The sequence below is a fragment of the Alosa pseudoharengus genome, unplaced genomic scaffold (genome assembly GCF_046254945.1).
Source record: "Alosa pseudoharengus isolate Yale_2024_CS ecotype anadromous, Long Island Sound unplaced genomic scaffold, YU_APseudo_1.1 YU_APseudo_1.1_scf_8, whole genome shotgun sequence".
NCBI classification, from domain to species: Eukaryota; Metazoa; Chordata; class Actinopteri; order Clupeiformes; family Clupeidae; genus Alosa; species Alosa pseudoharengus.
Genome location: NW_027468870.1, coordinates 23,275,369 through 23,288,444, shown reverse-complemented (window position 1 = coordinate 23,288,444; position 13,076 = coordinate 23,275,369). Strand labels below are relative to the sequence as shown.

At 38.6% G+C, this 13,076-nt stretch overlaps 1 protein-coding gene across 2 annotated transcripts; it reads left to right on the top strand.

Moving 5' to 3' along the window:
- Positions 1 to 2,728: 2,728 nt before the first annotated feature.
- On the top strand, positions 2,729 to 8,446 carry ets2 (v-ets avian erythroblastosis virus E26 oncogene homolog 2). 2 transcript variants are annotated; one of them, XM_076273716.1, is made up of 10 exons: positions 2,729 to 2,918; positions 3,345 to 3,411; positions 4,024 to 4,141; positions 4,293 to 4,412; positions 4,548 to 4,748; positions 4,835 to 4,915; positions 5,055 to 5,267; positions 5,463 to 5,729; positions 5,925 to 6,043; positions 6,162 to 8,446. In XM_076273716.1, exons 2-10 carry the CDS (start codon positions 3,364 to 3,366, stop codon positions 6,375 to 6,377), a joined length of 1,383 nt encoding a protein of 460 aa, XP_076129831.1. In that variant the 5' UTR covers positions 2,729 to 2,918; positions 3,345 to 3,363; the 3' UTR covers positions 6,378 to 8,446. The 2 variants fall into 2 exon arrangements, with proteins under 2 accessions (XP_076129831.1, XP_076129830.1); XM_076273715.1 differs by having other exon boundaries at positions 2,730 to 2,918; positions 5,052 to 5,267.
- The last annotated feature ends 4,630 nt before the right edge of the window (positions 8,447 to 13,076 follow it).

The window sequence follows — 13,076 nt, the reverse complement described above, 5'->3', positions numbered from 1 at the left end:
GTTCGCCATGTCCAGCTTCTAAATGTTATGTGGCTAACAGTAGTTTATAATGTGATAATGTAAAAGCTTGCTAGGACCGACGTTCAATGACTTCATGCTTTGTCCCTGCTTTTATGCTTTTATCGTTGGATTTTAGGATAGCCTATTATGGCAACCGATTGCATTCCAACCTACAGTCAACTCTAGCAGGTGTTAAATGACTTTAAGGATTTAAAGATTGTCGCAATGTGCTGTCTCTCCTATTGCTGCTTTTGATCAGTCAGATTTTAAATCTCCTGCAGTGGGTTGGACATATGTAGTGTCATCAAAACGCCCGCCCTTTCTGGTTTAACATTTTCACACTGGTGCCGATGTTACATGGCAACTGGCACCCATGGTAAAGAAGCACTATGGTCTGGTAGCAAGTGACTGCTACGCTAAACCCCTACTAGCTAGCGAGCTAGCCATCAAGAAACCAAGCTAAACACATACAGGGCTCACAATAAAACGGTCGAGCAAACACATTGTTTAAGAGACTATCAAACCACATTACAAAGACGAAGTTCACCCAAGGGTAGGCTACTTACAATTTCAACAGCAACAAAGCCAAGTTGGCTTCCGTTTTGCAGTCTTCAGAGTCTCTCACTTGACACCATTCCTCAAAAGCTTGCCCTATGTTCACTCGTGTCTGGTCTCTTTTTTTGTCAAACTCCCTTTTCTTCTGTTCCTCCGTCAGTCGCTTCTTGGGTTTCTTATTTGTCGATTGATCCATGATGAATGCAACAATTGCCTTGCAACTGGCTGTTTATCTAGCCGGTCCCATGTTTGGGGGTGTGTCTGCCGTAAAGCATTTTCGAAACTACAATCTGACTACATTTTCAAGGCGCGATTGGATACTTCCGCTGAGTCACATCTGGATTTACCCGGACCGGGTCCAGAAAGTTGCATGTTCGTTTTTTCCGCGTAAACGCGATAGGGGGAGACAAACCCACCAAACAATCCAGAAAGTGTTGTAGAACCATCGGAACGACTCTCAGCCTGCATAATTAAGGTTAATTAAGGCAAAAAAATTAATTTTTGCTAAAATTGTTGCATAGTTCTTTTGTTGCATAGTTCTGGCTGCGTTGGTGACGTTCCACAAGTGATGACGTTTCTTTGACAGATGTGGCCGCTTGCAGATTTGTCACTTTCTGATGGAAACTGGATACGAACAAATACAAATATGCATGACATTTTTAAAGCATTCCGGGAAGGCAGCGCTGCATTTGAAAATATGTTGCGCGTCAAAAAGCTGGGCGAAGCCCATCTTTATGTAAATTAATCCGTTGAACGCGAGGCGACTCTCCAATGAAAGGACGAGGTTGTAGGTCCTTTGTTCTACCACAACGGTGCCTGTGAAACTTTGGTTCAGCTTACAAGACAAATAATGTTTTAACGATCTCTTCCACGACCACCTAGTAGTCCATAAAACAAACGAAACTAGGATTTGGATAAATATATTGACTGTTGGGGTTTCTGGTGAGGATTTGAGATTGCATTGAGTAGTTTAAATAGGCTAAAACAAGATTTCGAAATGGCTTGCATAGTTTGTTTAGGCTATTAATTTGTTGTATACTAACAGTACATGCCTAAAATTGTGGTCCATTTGTGGAAAAACACTTTTACATACGTTAAAACGAACTGAATATGAGCTGGTAACTGACATTTTAAACAAAACGCCCACACATGACTGAAGGAGGGGAGGCAGCGCGACCCCATGTGTATGTCCTCGTGCAAGTGGATCAGTACCGTAAGTCATTTGCATAGCTAACGTCGGGAACACCCACTGGCATGCGTTGACGGAATGCAACTGTGTGTGGAAGCTGTTAAACTTAAATTTCTATATTCTATTACCAATATAAAAATAAATATCCAAAATTAAACATGGACCTCTGGGATGTATGCATTTTATGCATATGCATTTTATTGAGGCGAAATACCTATTTTGAAAAAAAGAATTTCTCAATTGTGCTATCCTGTAATGGCTAACAAACTCATTTTCAATCAAGATGCTGATCTATGTGTAGTTAGTATCAATCTGACAAAATGGATAGACTAGTAGGCTAAATCGCAGCATAGCCTATCATCAAACAAGAGGAAAATACTACATAATTAAAAATAATTTAAAACAAGCGTCAATGGGATCCTTTCCAGATGAACCTGCAAAGCAAATTAAAATTTGTTAACAGGTTTGTCTGGGTTGACTCAAGCTAAATTAAAAACATGGTTGATAATATTTGGGTTGCTCAGCTCTGCTCAAAGCTGCCCTCATGTTGCACGAATCAGGATAAGACAGAGTACTACTGTATAGCATTGGGAATGCATTTACGCTAATAATTGGAGAGAAGCTCATGTGTGCTGTCATACTGTGATTAAGTTCGATTTGATAACCTATCAAAAGGCGTGAATTTCTTTAATTTCACATCGCCTATGAGAAGTGAAATAGGCTTACAGGAAACTGGTTAACATGCTTAGATATTCGTTCAACATTTTCCCTTTGTGTATGGACTTCAGAAGGCACAATAAACCCGATAAAGCCGCAAGCCCGTCCCGAATAATAAGATAACGTCAGACATTTGAGTTTAACTTCCTTGTGGAGAGCCGTCCCGACGAAGGACTCACCATTTATGATAGCCACACATCGCTCCTCCCACGTACGAGTCCGTGCGCGCTCTGAACGGCTCTGAAAAGAGCAAGACGACAAACACTTCCTCATTGATAAGGCAGTCTCTCTTACTGTACGTGAACAATATACCTGAGGCTTACTTTTCTCTTATTTTCTTGTTTAGAATTACACGCCTTTAAGCAGGCCATATACTTACAAATACAAAACGCGGAGACATACTATTTTAATTAACCTATTTGTCGTGACTACGGAGACAAATAGCCTACTTCAACAGGTAGGTTGGCTATTTGATTTAACACATGGGCAATACATTTTTGTCGGGCTCAGACATGCTGATAAGTGAAACCTTGCCAGTTTGTATTGCGTTTTCAAATTGTAGGCTATGATTCGCTTTTGAGAAGGGCGATTTTGATGTTAGGCTATATTTGTTCGATAGCTAAAGCCAACATTTCGGCAAGACGATCAAATATTCATAAACTATGTTATAGCCAGCACTTTAGATAAGGGACCACCATCAACTCGACGATGAGTCATTTCTGTCATCAATTTCAGCCTGGAGGTGATCCGGGCAGGGTTTTCGTCATCGCCATGTAACATGATTTTGTTTTAAATAACCCAGCCAATTTAGGTGAACTATAGGCTATGTTTGGCCAAAAAAAAAAATATATATATATATATCTTTGTCTCCCATATATCCTAGATTTCAGTCTGACTACACCATGGAACAAGTGATGCCACTGTCAGCTGGTTTTCGCTCCTCATTAAAAGTAAGAACTGCGATCTTAAGACCTGTCAATGAAAACATGTTGCCAGCCGTGCCCAAATCAATTTTCTTAAGTGTAATTAGATTATTCAAAATATGTATTATTTGTAGGCTACGGGCTATCTACTGCAGCGTGGAGGTTGTTGTAATAGCCTATAGATTCTAGTCAGAGCTAATTTGACACGATCTTCATATTTAATCTGATTGGAGAGACCTTGGTAGTTTAAACTGGTTTGCAGAGTGCTTGGTTTTTCTCTTTGAGGCACCCACCCACGCAGTGTTGCTGGGTGACTGCCAGTCCTCAGGGAGAGTTTTGAAACCATCGGAAGAGGAAAGCCATATATGGACACATTCTCCCGACCAGTTATGACAAGCCGAAACCCTGATAAGAGACTGATGATTTTGAGTTGCAATGGCAAATGCATTCTAGGGAGTGCCCTCAGGGCGCTCTCTTTGTGTTTCTGGCAGATGTTTTTTCAATGTATTTTCAACTCAGTGTTGAGTTTGCTTTCCGGATTGCATTTCAATGATGTTAAGGTTCCATGGATTTTCTATTTGGAAATATGCAACTCGAGAGGTCTGTGTTGTTTACATCTATGTTTACACTTGTTTTCAGCGTCAGACCGCCATTGACATGTATGACCATATGTCATTGTTTTCTGGATATCTCCTGCCAGGAGATGAGGACCAGTCAGTCCAAGAGGTTCCCTCTGGCCTTGACTGTGTTACACATGGTAAGCATAAGAGTCACATAGACCCTTTACTCCCATGTAATACATAATAAATGCATTAAGTTTTCCATACACTGTTAACATTGTTTGTAAAGCTTTTTGTTTTTTAAATTAAAATGTTGTGAAATATCTTTTTTTGTGTTGTGCCTACCAGGCATGGAGACATGCACTGTACCACTGCTTACTCCATGTAGCAAAGCAGTCATGAGTCAGGCACTGAAGGACAGTTTTAATGGGTTTGCAAAGGTGCAACGCATCTGTGGAATCTCAAACAGTAAGTCACATTTCTCAGGTCATGATAATTGGCATTCTTCTTCCTGCCTCCTAGGTGTTCAATGTCACATCTATACTCATGACTCTAAAAGTCATGAAAAATTGAAGAACATTGTGTTTCCTGTGCATTTGTTAGACCCGCGCAAGTGGAGCAAACAGCATATCATGAAGTGGTTGCACTGGGCATCTACTGAGTTTAGCCTCACAAATGTTAACTTCTTCAAGTTTGACATGGATGGCCAAGAGCTTTGCAACCTTGGAAAAGACAACTTCCTGGAGCTAGCCCCTGACTTTGTCGGTGAAATACTCTGGGAACACTTGGATCAGATGATGAAAGGTAAATGGTTCATAATATAGATATTACTGTTTGTAATGTATGATGTATGTACACAGCATTAACAAATGATGTCTTCCTTAAATTAGAGTGTCATGAAAAGGTTGAGTCGAATGTCTTTGCTCAGGCAGTACAAGCAGTTCCCAACTGGATGAGCAAAAACAATGTTGGTAAGTCTGTTAAAAAACACAATTGAAAAAAGTTACCAATGGATTTAATATTATTGAATTATAGCCATTGTATGATGCATTTAAGTGTGTTGATGTGTGGCGGCAGAATGATGCTGATGGTGTTCTTTCTCTCCAGAAGGCTTTGGATTGGAGGATGGTCTGTGTTCACTTCAGGTACCTGACAACAGCTTACTGAGGGGGCTGTTTGAGACTTCAGATGAAACAGCACTGACAAAGGATCAGGAGTACTCCATGTTTCCCAAACCCCGGCTGAGCACTGTAAATGTTGGTTATATCAAAAGCAGGCAGAATTACACAATGACAGCTATTAGGCCTGGCATCTCAAAACACAGTGAGTTTCTTGGTGTTTTTGTTATTCTGTTTTTGTGATTGTTGGCTCTTGACTCAGGATCTGAATAAATGGAAGAGAACTCTGTTAATAATTGTTAAGACTGTTAAGAGTGTGTTTCTTAAGACACGTAATCTTTGTTTGTACTGCAAGTTTTAAATTTGACAGCTAAACATTTTTTTTTTTTTTTGCTTTCAGTTTCATCACATGATCAAAGCTCAGTGGAGAGTGTCGACAGCTTTGAAGGTGGTGCCGAGTCCATGTTGCGCTCATGGGGCAGTCAGTCATCTTTGGCTGACATGCAGCGTGTTCCTTCGCAAGACAGCTTTGATGATGAGTACTCCATAGCTCCATTTAATGTGGGAAAGCAGGGGCTTTCTTTTAAAGACTACATTTTGGAAAGGAATGAGCCCATTGAACAGGGCAAACCTGTAATACCTGCAGCTGTTTTAGCTGGATTCACAGGTGTGTTGAATCTGTCCTAAGTGTGCTCCCTCTATGTAAGAAACATAGTTTGTCTAGTTGTATGCAAACAAAGATTATACATCACATCTAACCCCAGTATTGAGCATGCACACAGTGACAGTGATTCAGTTGAGATGAATTAGGAAAAAAGTATTCACAAAACAGGGGGTGTATTCTTTTTTTTTTGATTAACAGGCAGTGGTCCAATACAACTATGGCAGTTCCTGCTAGAGCTGTTGACAGATAAAGCATGCCAAACCATCATTAGCTGGACTGGTGATGGATGGGAGTTTAAGCTCATTGACCCTGATGAGGTAAGCTCACCTGTCTTTGCTGCTAGACCATATAGTATGCACTTTTTAACCTATGATAAAGGTCTGACTGTCATCAGCTACAGCATTTTTAAAAATCATATGTTGTTTGCTTGTACAGGTGGCTCGGCGCTGGGGACGAAGGAAAAACAAACCTAAGATGAACTACGAAAAACTAAGCCGAGGCCTGCGCTACTATTATGACAAGAATATTATTCACAAAACGCCTGGGAAACGCTACGTGTACCGCTTTGTCTGTGATCTCCAGAACCTATTGGGCTACTCAGCTGAGGACTTGCATATCATGTTGGGGGTTCAACCTGACACCGATGACTGAGCAAGCTGGAATGTTTCTCAGTCTTGAGCGAGGTGATGAAATTTTAACCCTCCGAGTGGAAATATTGGCTTCTTGAGCACCTCCATTTCGTAGTTGGCGAGGTTCTTTGTTCTTAGTTCAGCGGGGGCTCGATGCCATGAGTTGCTGACCAAGAGTTTCTTTATTTGATAAGAGTGGACCTCAAGCATGGAAATGCATTGCTGTGCAAGCTCTGATTATGTAGAGCATCCTGACATTTCCTTAATTGACACAACAGAAGTGAAGTTGAGGTGATAGAATTATATCTCACATACTTATGCACTGGTTGTGGTTTGCACTGTAAAATTGCTAATTAAATTAGCTACCGCTTAGTGTGAACTGGTGGCAATCGTGTTCCATGTCAGAACGATATGGGGAATATCTTGATATCTTGGTATAACAGCATCTCCTTTTGAAATATATGTTATATTGTTCCATTCAGTGTGACAATGTAATTATGTATTTGGTTCTTAAAATGATGTAGAAGTTCACTGGGGGTGTACGATCAACCCCAAATTCTACTGGCCTGTCTTAGTCTGAGGCGTGTGGCACTGTCACCTTTAGCCAGGTCACTGCATGGTCTCCTGCATCTTAGAGCAATTTCCTGTGTATTAGCCGCATTGTGTATAAGCCGCAGGACAGTGTTTTATGCAAGTTAAAAGAAACAAAACCATATTAATACCATATTTACCCTGTGTATTAACCTCATGGCTGAAGAAATTTTGCAAAATCAATGTATAAGCCACGGCTAATAGTTGGGAAATTACGGTATCAAAATAAACTGATTACAAATGGTAACGCCTTACAAATTGTCAGTACTTTAAAACAGATGCCTTGTTATTCATGTATTTTACTGTAGTTTATCTTCGGGGAATGTAGCCAATCCACTGAGGCACGAATGCCACAATTTTTTTATCGCTCAGGCCAAAGTGTGATATGAATGTATAATGTCTGTTTTCTGATTGCATTTAGCTGTTTTTTAAAACCAAAGCTGTTAATCATGCTCAGCAAATGGTGTTCAGCTGGTTAAGGGTTGAGGATATTTCCTAGAAAATGAAAATATAAATGAAATGTGTCTCAGATAACTGCTTATTATACCGCTCTAAGCTAAGTTTTTGAAATATTTCTCATTTTTGTTTATTTGTATTTTGGATCTTAAGCCACAAACCTGGTGTACATTTGCTGCTTTGCTCTAAATGTAATGTTTTTATACATCAAATTTTCCTGAGTACAGAAATGCTTATATCTGATGGAGAGCACTATGTGAAATTGCTTTAGCAATCTTTTGAAACCTGTTTCTAGTACTACATATTTGCATGTAATGTCTTACACTTGGATGCACAATTTATTTATATGGTTGCAGAATAGTTATTTGACTCCAAAATGCTATGAATGTATTACTAAGTGCAACCAGTTTGAATTTTTAGATTTTAATTAACTCTGAACCATCTGTCCTCAGCACATATGTGGACCTTGTCTATGTAATGTTTATCAATTTAAAATTGAGACCGTTGTCTTGGAAAAAATCGGGAACTGTTTCCTGCTGTGTTTTTATAAAGCGCTATTTTTATATGAACTGTTTTATTATTTTGTGTGAGTATAAAACATTGTAATATTTAAAATATTTTTTGTAGAGGTATTACCACAAATTCATGTGGTGAAACAGAGGAAGATAGTCCTGCAGATATTTTATTTATTTTACTGAATGTGAGCCTGTGGCAGAATCCCTATATTACATGACTATTTGTTTTACTGCTGAAACTTAGTGTAGTAAGATTAGTTCACTCTTATTATCAACTGTGATGTTGCGTATAATGCAAGTCAGTAAATATATCCTGTATCCATATGCGAACAGAAGCCATACTTTACAGCTCCAACTGTGATTACTGTACGTCAAATATGTTCTGATGCAATTTGACAGATGTATGCCTTTCCTAATTATGTCCAATGAATTTAATTGGAGCCAAGTTAAGAAGCATCTTAAGGAGCATTAAAAGAAGTAGGATGCACCATATAGCTTTTATTTGTAATAAATTTACAAAACACTCATACTTATCATTGTGGTTTATTGTGTGTATATTGATGAGAGAAAAACGATTTCATTCACTTTTTAAAGAAGAGTGTGAAACATTTAAGACAAGTCTGAGAGTGTTCTGAAATCTCTGGCGGAGATGTAAAAGGGGAAACTCTGAGGGACCTATTTTGACGATCTAAAATGCATGGTCTGAAGCGTATATGGTTTAACTGCATTCAGGGTGTGTCCAGATTAGCTTTTGCTAGTTTGACGGCAGAATAAATGATCAGATGCCAGGCGCATGGTTCAAAAGGGTTGTACTTATGTTTCTTAATTAATCATGTGTGTGATGTGGGCGTCATATCTAATAAACCAATCAGAGTGCCAGTGCCCATTCTCTTTCATATAGCGCATGTACCATGGCACAAATTGGTATTATGATAAGTGAAGGCATTTCTTCAGAGGGAATCCACACACAAGCATGACCATCTATGCAACAGCAAGATTACATCAAACTGGCAACGTGTGCATGTGACAAGCAAAGTATACACGTGTCTGTACTTGCCTATGCATTGAACTCGTAGGCAACAACAAAACAAAGTCTTACGTGGAGTGAAAGCCATGGAGTATTCCACCATCACAATTCTCATATTACCAGATTCCAATCCAGAGACATAGATAGATAGATAGATAGATAGATAGATACTTTATTGATCCCCAGGGGAAATTCAAGGTCTCAGCAGCATACAGACAACACAAACACATTCTTTAACAGCAGAAAGAGTAATTAAAGTATATAACACAACTAAGCAATAAGGACAGTAGAAGATAAAGAATATGCTAAATATACTAAAATACAAATTATACTAACTAACATCTATCTAAATCAATTCTAAAAACAGTATCCACATAGTGGTGATTAATCAATCAGAGGTGCTTGCAATGACTGAGGCAGGGACTGAGCCTGTGATTCTCTGTGCATAGTAAGGTAAGGTAAGGGGCTCTGTGTGAATGAGTGTCATGGTGATAGTGCAATGGTGATAGTGGTCATGGTGATAGTGCAAATGAGTAAGTCCAACAGTGCAACAATGCAGAAATAAAGTAAAGTAAAGTCTATATATCTATATATTTAACTATTTTAAGAAAAGGTATAAGTGTGGCCACAGTTCGGCTGTGGCATGGAGGGAGGGGTTATGCATATGTGCTAATGTGCTAATATAGCACGCAAACAGTGAGGCAGAAAGACAGTGGTAAAAGTGGCTAGTGGACAGACAGTATCCAAACATGGAGGGGGTGAATAGGCAGACAGACTATGCATTGAACAGTTCAACAGTTCAGTGAATGCCCAGGGCCAACATCACTGGGCAGTCCTCAAACACAAACCTTTTTCAAACAACCTGTCCTTGCACACACATTTTATGGGTAATACCAAGACAAACCAATTCAAGGGGAGAAAATATTCAACAATATTCAAACCTACTACATAGTGTTTTACTTTGCTTGATAATGCATTGAAAATATTAGTGGTGAATTTCCTGAGCATCCTAGCCACCATAAGAGACTCTGAGTCACTCGCTGTCAATTTTTGCACCTCCTTCTCCTCTGTGATATTGCCACCGTGTTTCTGAAGGAAAAATGATGACGTGTAAACTGATAAATTGTAATGTGTTAAGATTAGCTAGTCCATTTCTCTTCACTGGCCATCTGGGTATGATAGCTGTCTTCACAATGTGTAAGCTGAAAGAACAAAATGCTGACAGAGATGCCATCTGATCTAGTGGTACAAACACCATTATATAACAGGAAATCTCCAGAATATCAAAGGGATACTTTTAAATTAAAGTTCTGCAAAAGATGTATCAGCTCTTGTTTGCATGACCCAGAAATGCCTTCTCCCAGTGCAAAGTGAAACCAAGACCATGAACTAACATCTAAAACACTCATGGTTAGATCATGTAGTGACAGAACATACATTCCTGTCTGGGGTTGGATCGGACGTGGGCAGGTAGTGATGTGACCTTCCTGGGTAGATTTAATTAAGATGTCTCTTCTGCGAGCAATTAGTTAGGTACAACATCGGTTCTGTCTGCTTACAATACACATTCAGTTCTCAGCCATTTCTGTTGGCTGAGACAAAAAGACAGTAACAATAAAACCACCAATATTCAACAGTGTGTGCAAATTGCAGAGTTGTCAAAAGGGGGAGAAATGCACTCTCTAAAAGCGAACATGTAACCTCTTCTGCCCATGCACCACTCAAAAGGCTATTGCGCTGCTGCTGCTGCAAGGCCAGTGGGGGGGCAGAGGTGTGTAATACAGTAAGTAGCAAGGCACAGATATCTGAGTCACTTCTCAGAAATGGTCAGGTATGTTTCATGTACTGTACACATCTGGGAATTTTCTGTAGGCTTAATCGGACGACATGACTAATTAAGAACAGGATTTCTTAGTCAGTCAAAACCATGACAATCATAATATTTGTTTATGAAATCTTAAAGTTAAAATGTTTGTTAAATAAGCACCTAATTACACTAGCAATCAATAAAATTATCAGATTTTGATTGAAAATCATCTGTTTGAAATCTTCACAACTCATTAATTTGAGAGAAAACTTAGCTCAGAGTGTCTACATTGTGTTGAGATCTGATCTGACACGGGGAACAATCTGAGGACAGGATTACACTTACAGAATTTAAATTCTCAAACAAAACCTTGGGAATTTCATATAAGGGCTACCTCCGTATATTTGGCCTCTGGCATGTGGTTAATCCTTCAGGTTATACAAACTAATCTTTACAGAGTAAGAGATGTTTTCAGCCTTTAGTGCATTTTTCACTGCAAAACAATTACACAACAGAAATAAAGTTATTCATTTATATGGCTCAAACCTCTGAACAGCATACTCAGTGTTTTAACGTCCACTATAGCCACTTTTACCACTGTCTTTCTGCCTCACTGTTTGCGTGCTATATTAGCACATGACGTCTGGCTTCTATGGCAACCTGCCCCTGGGTTCATTAAAATCCTTCAGATGATCACTACAACATGATTTTATTGCACTGCCATCAGAGGTTACAGCCTGACCTTAAGTTGTATATGCAAATGCTTTGAGCAACCCTTGCCATACCGGTCCTCAGTAGGCAACTGGAAATTCAGTTGAGGATAACTACAAATAGTTAGTTAGTTCTCTCTTCAACAGAAAATAAAGTTCTGGCCAAGGACCCCCTTGATGTGTTATTAAACCCATCAACAATACTACGGCAAATGTAAAAATACATTAAGCTAATCCTAATAATTATTTTAACCACAAGCACTTTGCGATAGAGCATACAGTGTGTAAAAATTGTATCTGGGGCTTTCTGCTATATGAGAGCTATCACTCTACTATTATTCACAGTCATTATCATGGAAAATATAATGTCCAGATATGCGACACAATATTATAATGACATTGTATAACAACTCTCATAGTAGTAGGTATATTTTAAATTTTCAAATGTGTTTATTTGTTCCTTTTATTTTTCCTTCCAACTTGCTGAGGCCCCCATGGCACCCCCTCGCGGCCCCGGCCCCCACTTTGAAAACCACTGGTCTAAATGATATAGAATGTAGTCAGTGCCTGGAAAACCTCATGTCCGGAAGCAGATTTCCTCATTTCCACATACCATAAAAATATCTAAAAGTAATGCAAAATGTATCATAATGATTAAAATGTATATATTTAAGTAAGTAATTTCATCAGTATCAAAAGTTAGAAATTGTATACGTTTTAAATTTTTGTGTCAGTTGAATTTGTGTCCGGAGTTTGGTCAACACAGTCAGACTTTTTTTTATGATGAAAAAAATCAGGAATAATTGTGGGCAGCTAAAACACAGAGGACCCCTTTAGCACTTCCTAGTTCTTCCTCATTTCACGATACCTTTTTTAGTTCTGGTAAGTTTTTCAAATCTCGTGTATTTAATATCCATCTTTTAACACCTGGCATGTCACAACCATAATGTGTCAACACCGAAATGAGCAAAATACAACATTTGTGAAACATGTTCTGTAATTAAGGCTTAATATTAAGAAGATTATGGAAGTCACAAGCAACAGATATGCTAAAATACTGATTCTTGTATAAAATACATGTGATATAAGACGAAAATATAGCATTTTGGCAACTCCGTCAGATGTCAACACCATCAGTGTTTTGTACATTTGTTTAAATCTGCTTTCACTTTGACATTAAAAAGGTTTTTTTTGTAAATTATTGTAAAAAGGGACAAATTAAATTGATCAAGATTTCATTTATAAAAGCAGTAAAGGGGGAAATATCCAAGGGGGTGAATACTTTTTATAGGCACTGTATATCTGCCAAGGTAATGGATGGATGGTGAAGAGGAACATGTGAGTCGTCTGTTACCTATTCTTGGTATTTGTGAGGGTTCAATAGTCATTTTGAATGTAAAATGTCCCTCCGTTGATACCTTATCAATTCCGTCAGATGGACTTTACATTGTTTTTTTTGTTTTTTTAAAGAATACCTAGCTGATCTGTTCCCTTAAGGATATTTGTCCATTAAACCAATACATTTCCAAAGTTCATGTGTAATTTTTATGCTTCTAAATATCACTGTTCATTATGAAGGTTAAAAACAAAACTTTAAAACCTGTACAACCAAAAC

Coding starts and splice junctions, on each gene's coding strand:
- ets2 (XM_076273715.1), top strand. CDS start 3,364: ATGGAACAAGTGATGCCACTGTCAGCTGGTTTTCGCTCCTCATTAAAA. Junction 4,916..5,051: donor GATGAGCAAAAACAATGTTG/GTAAGTCTGTTA, acceptor CTTTCTCTCCAG/AAGGCTTTGGATTGGAGGAT. Junction 5,730..5,924: donor TGTTTTAGCTGGATTCACAG/GTGTGTTGAATC, acceptor TTTGATTAACAG/GCAGTGGTCCAATACAACTA.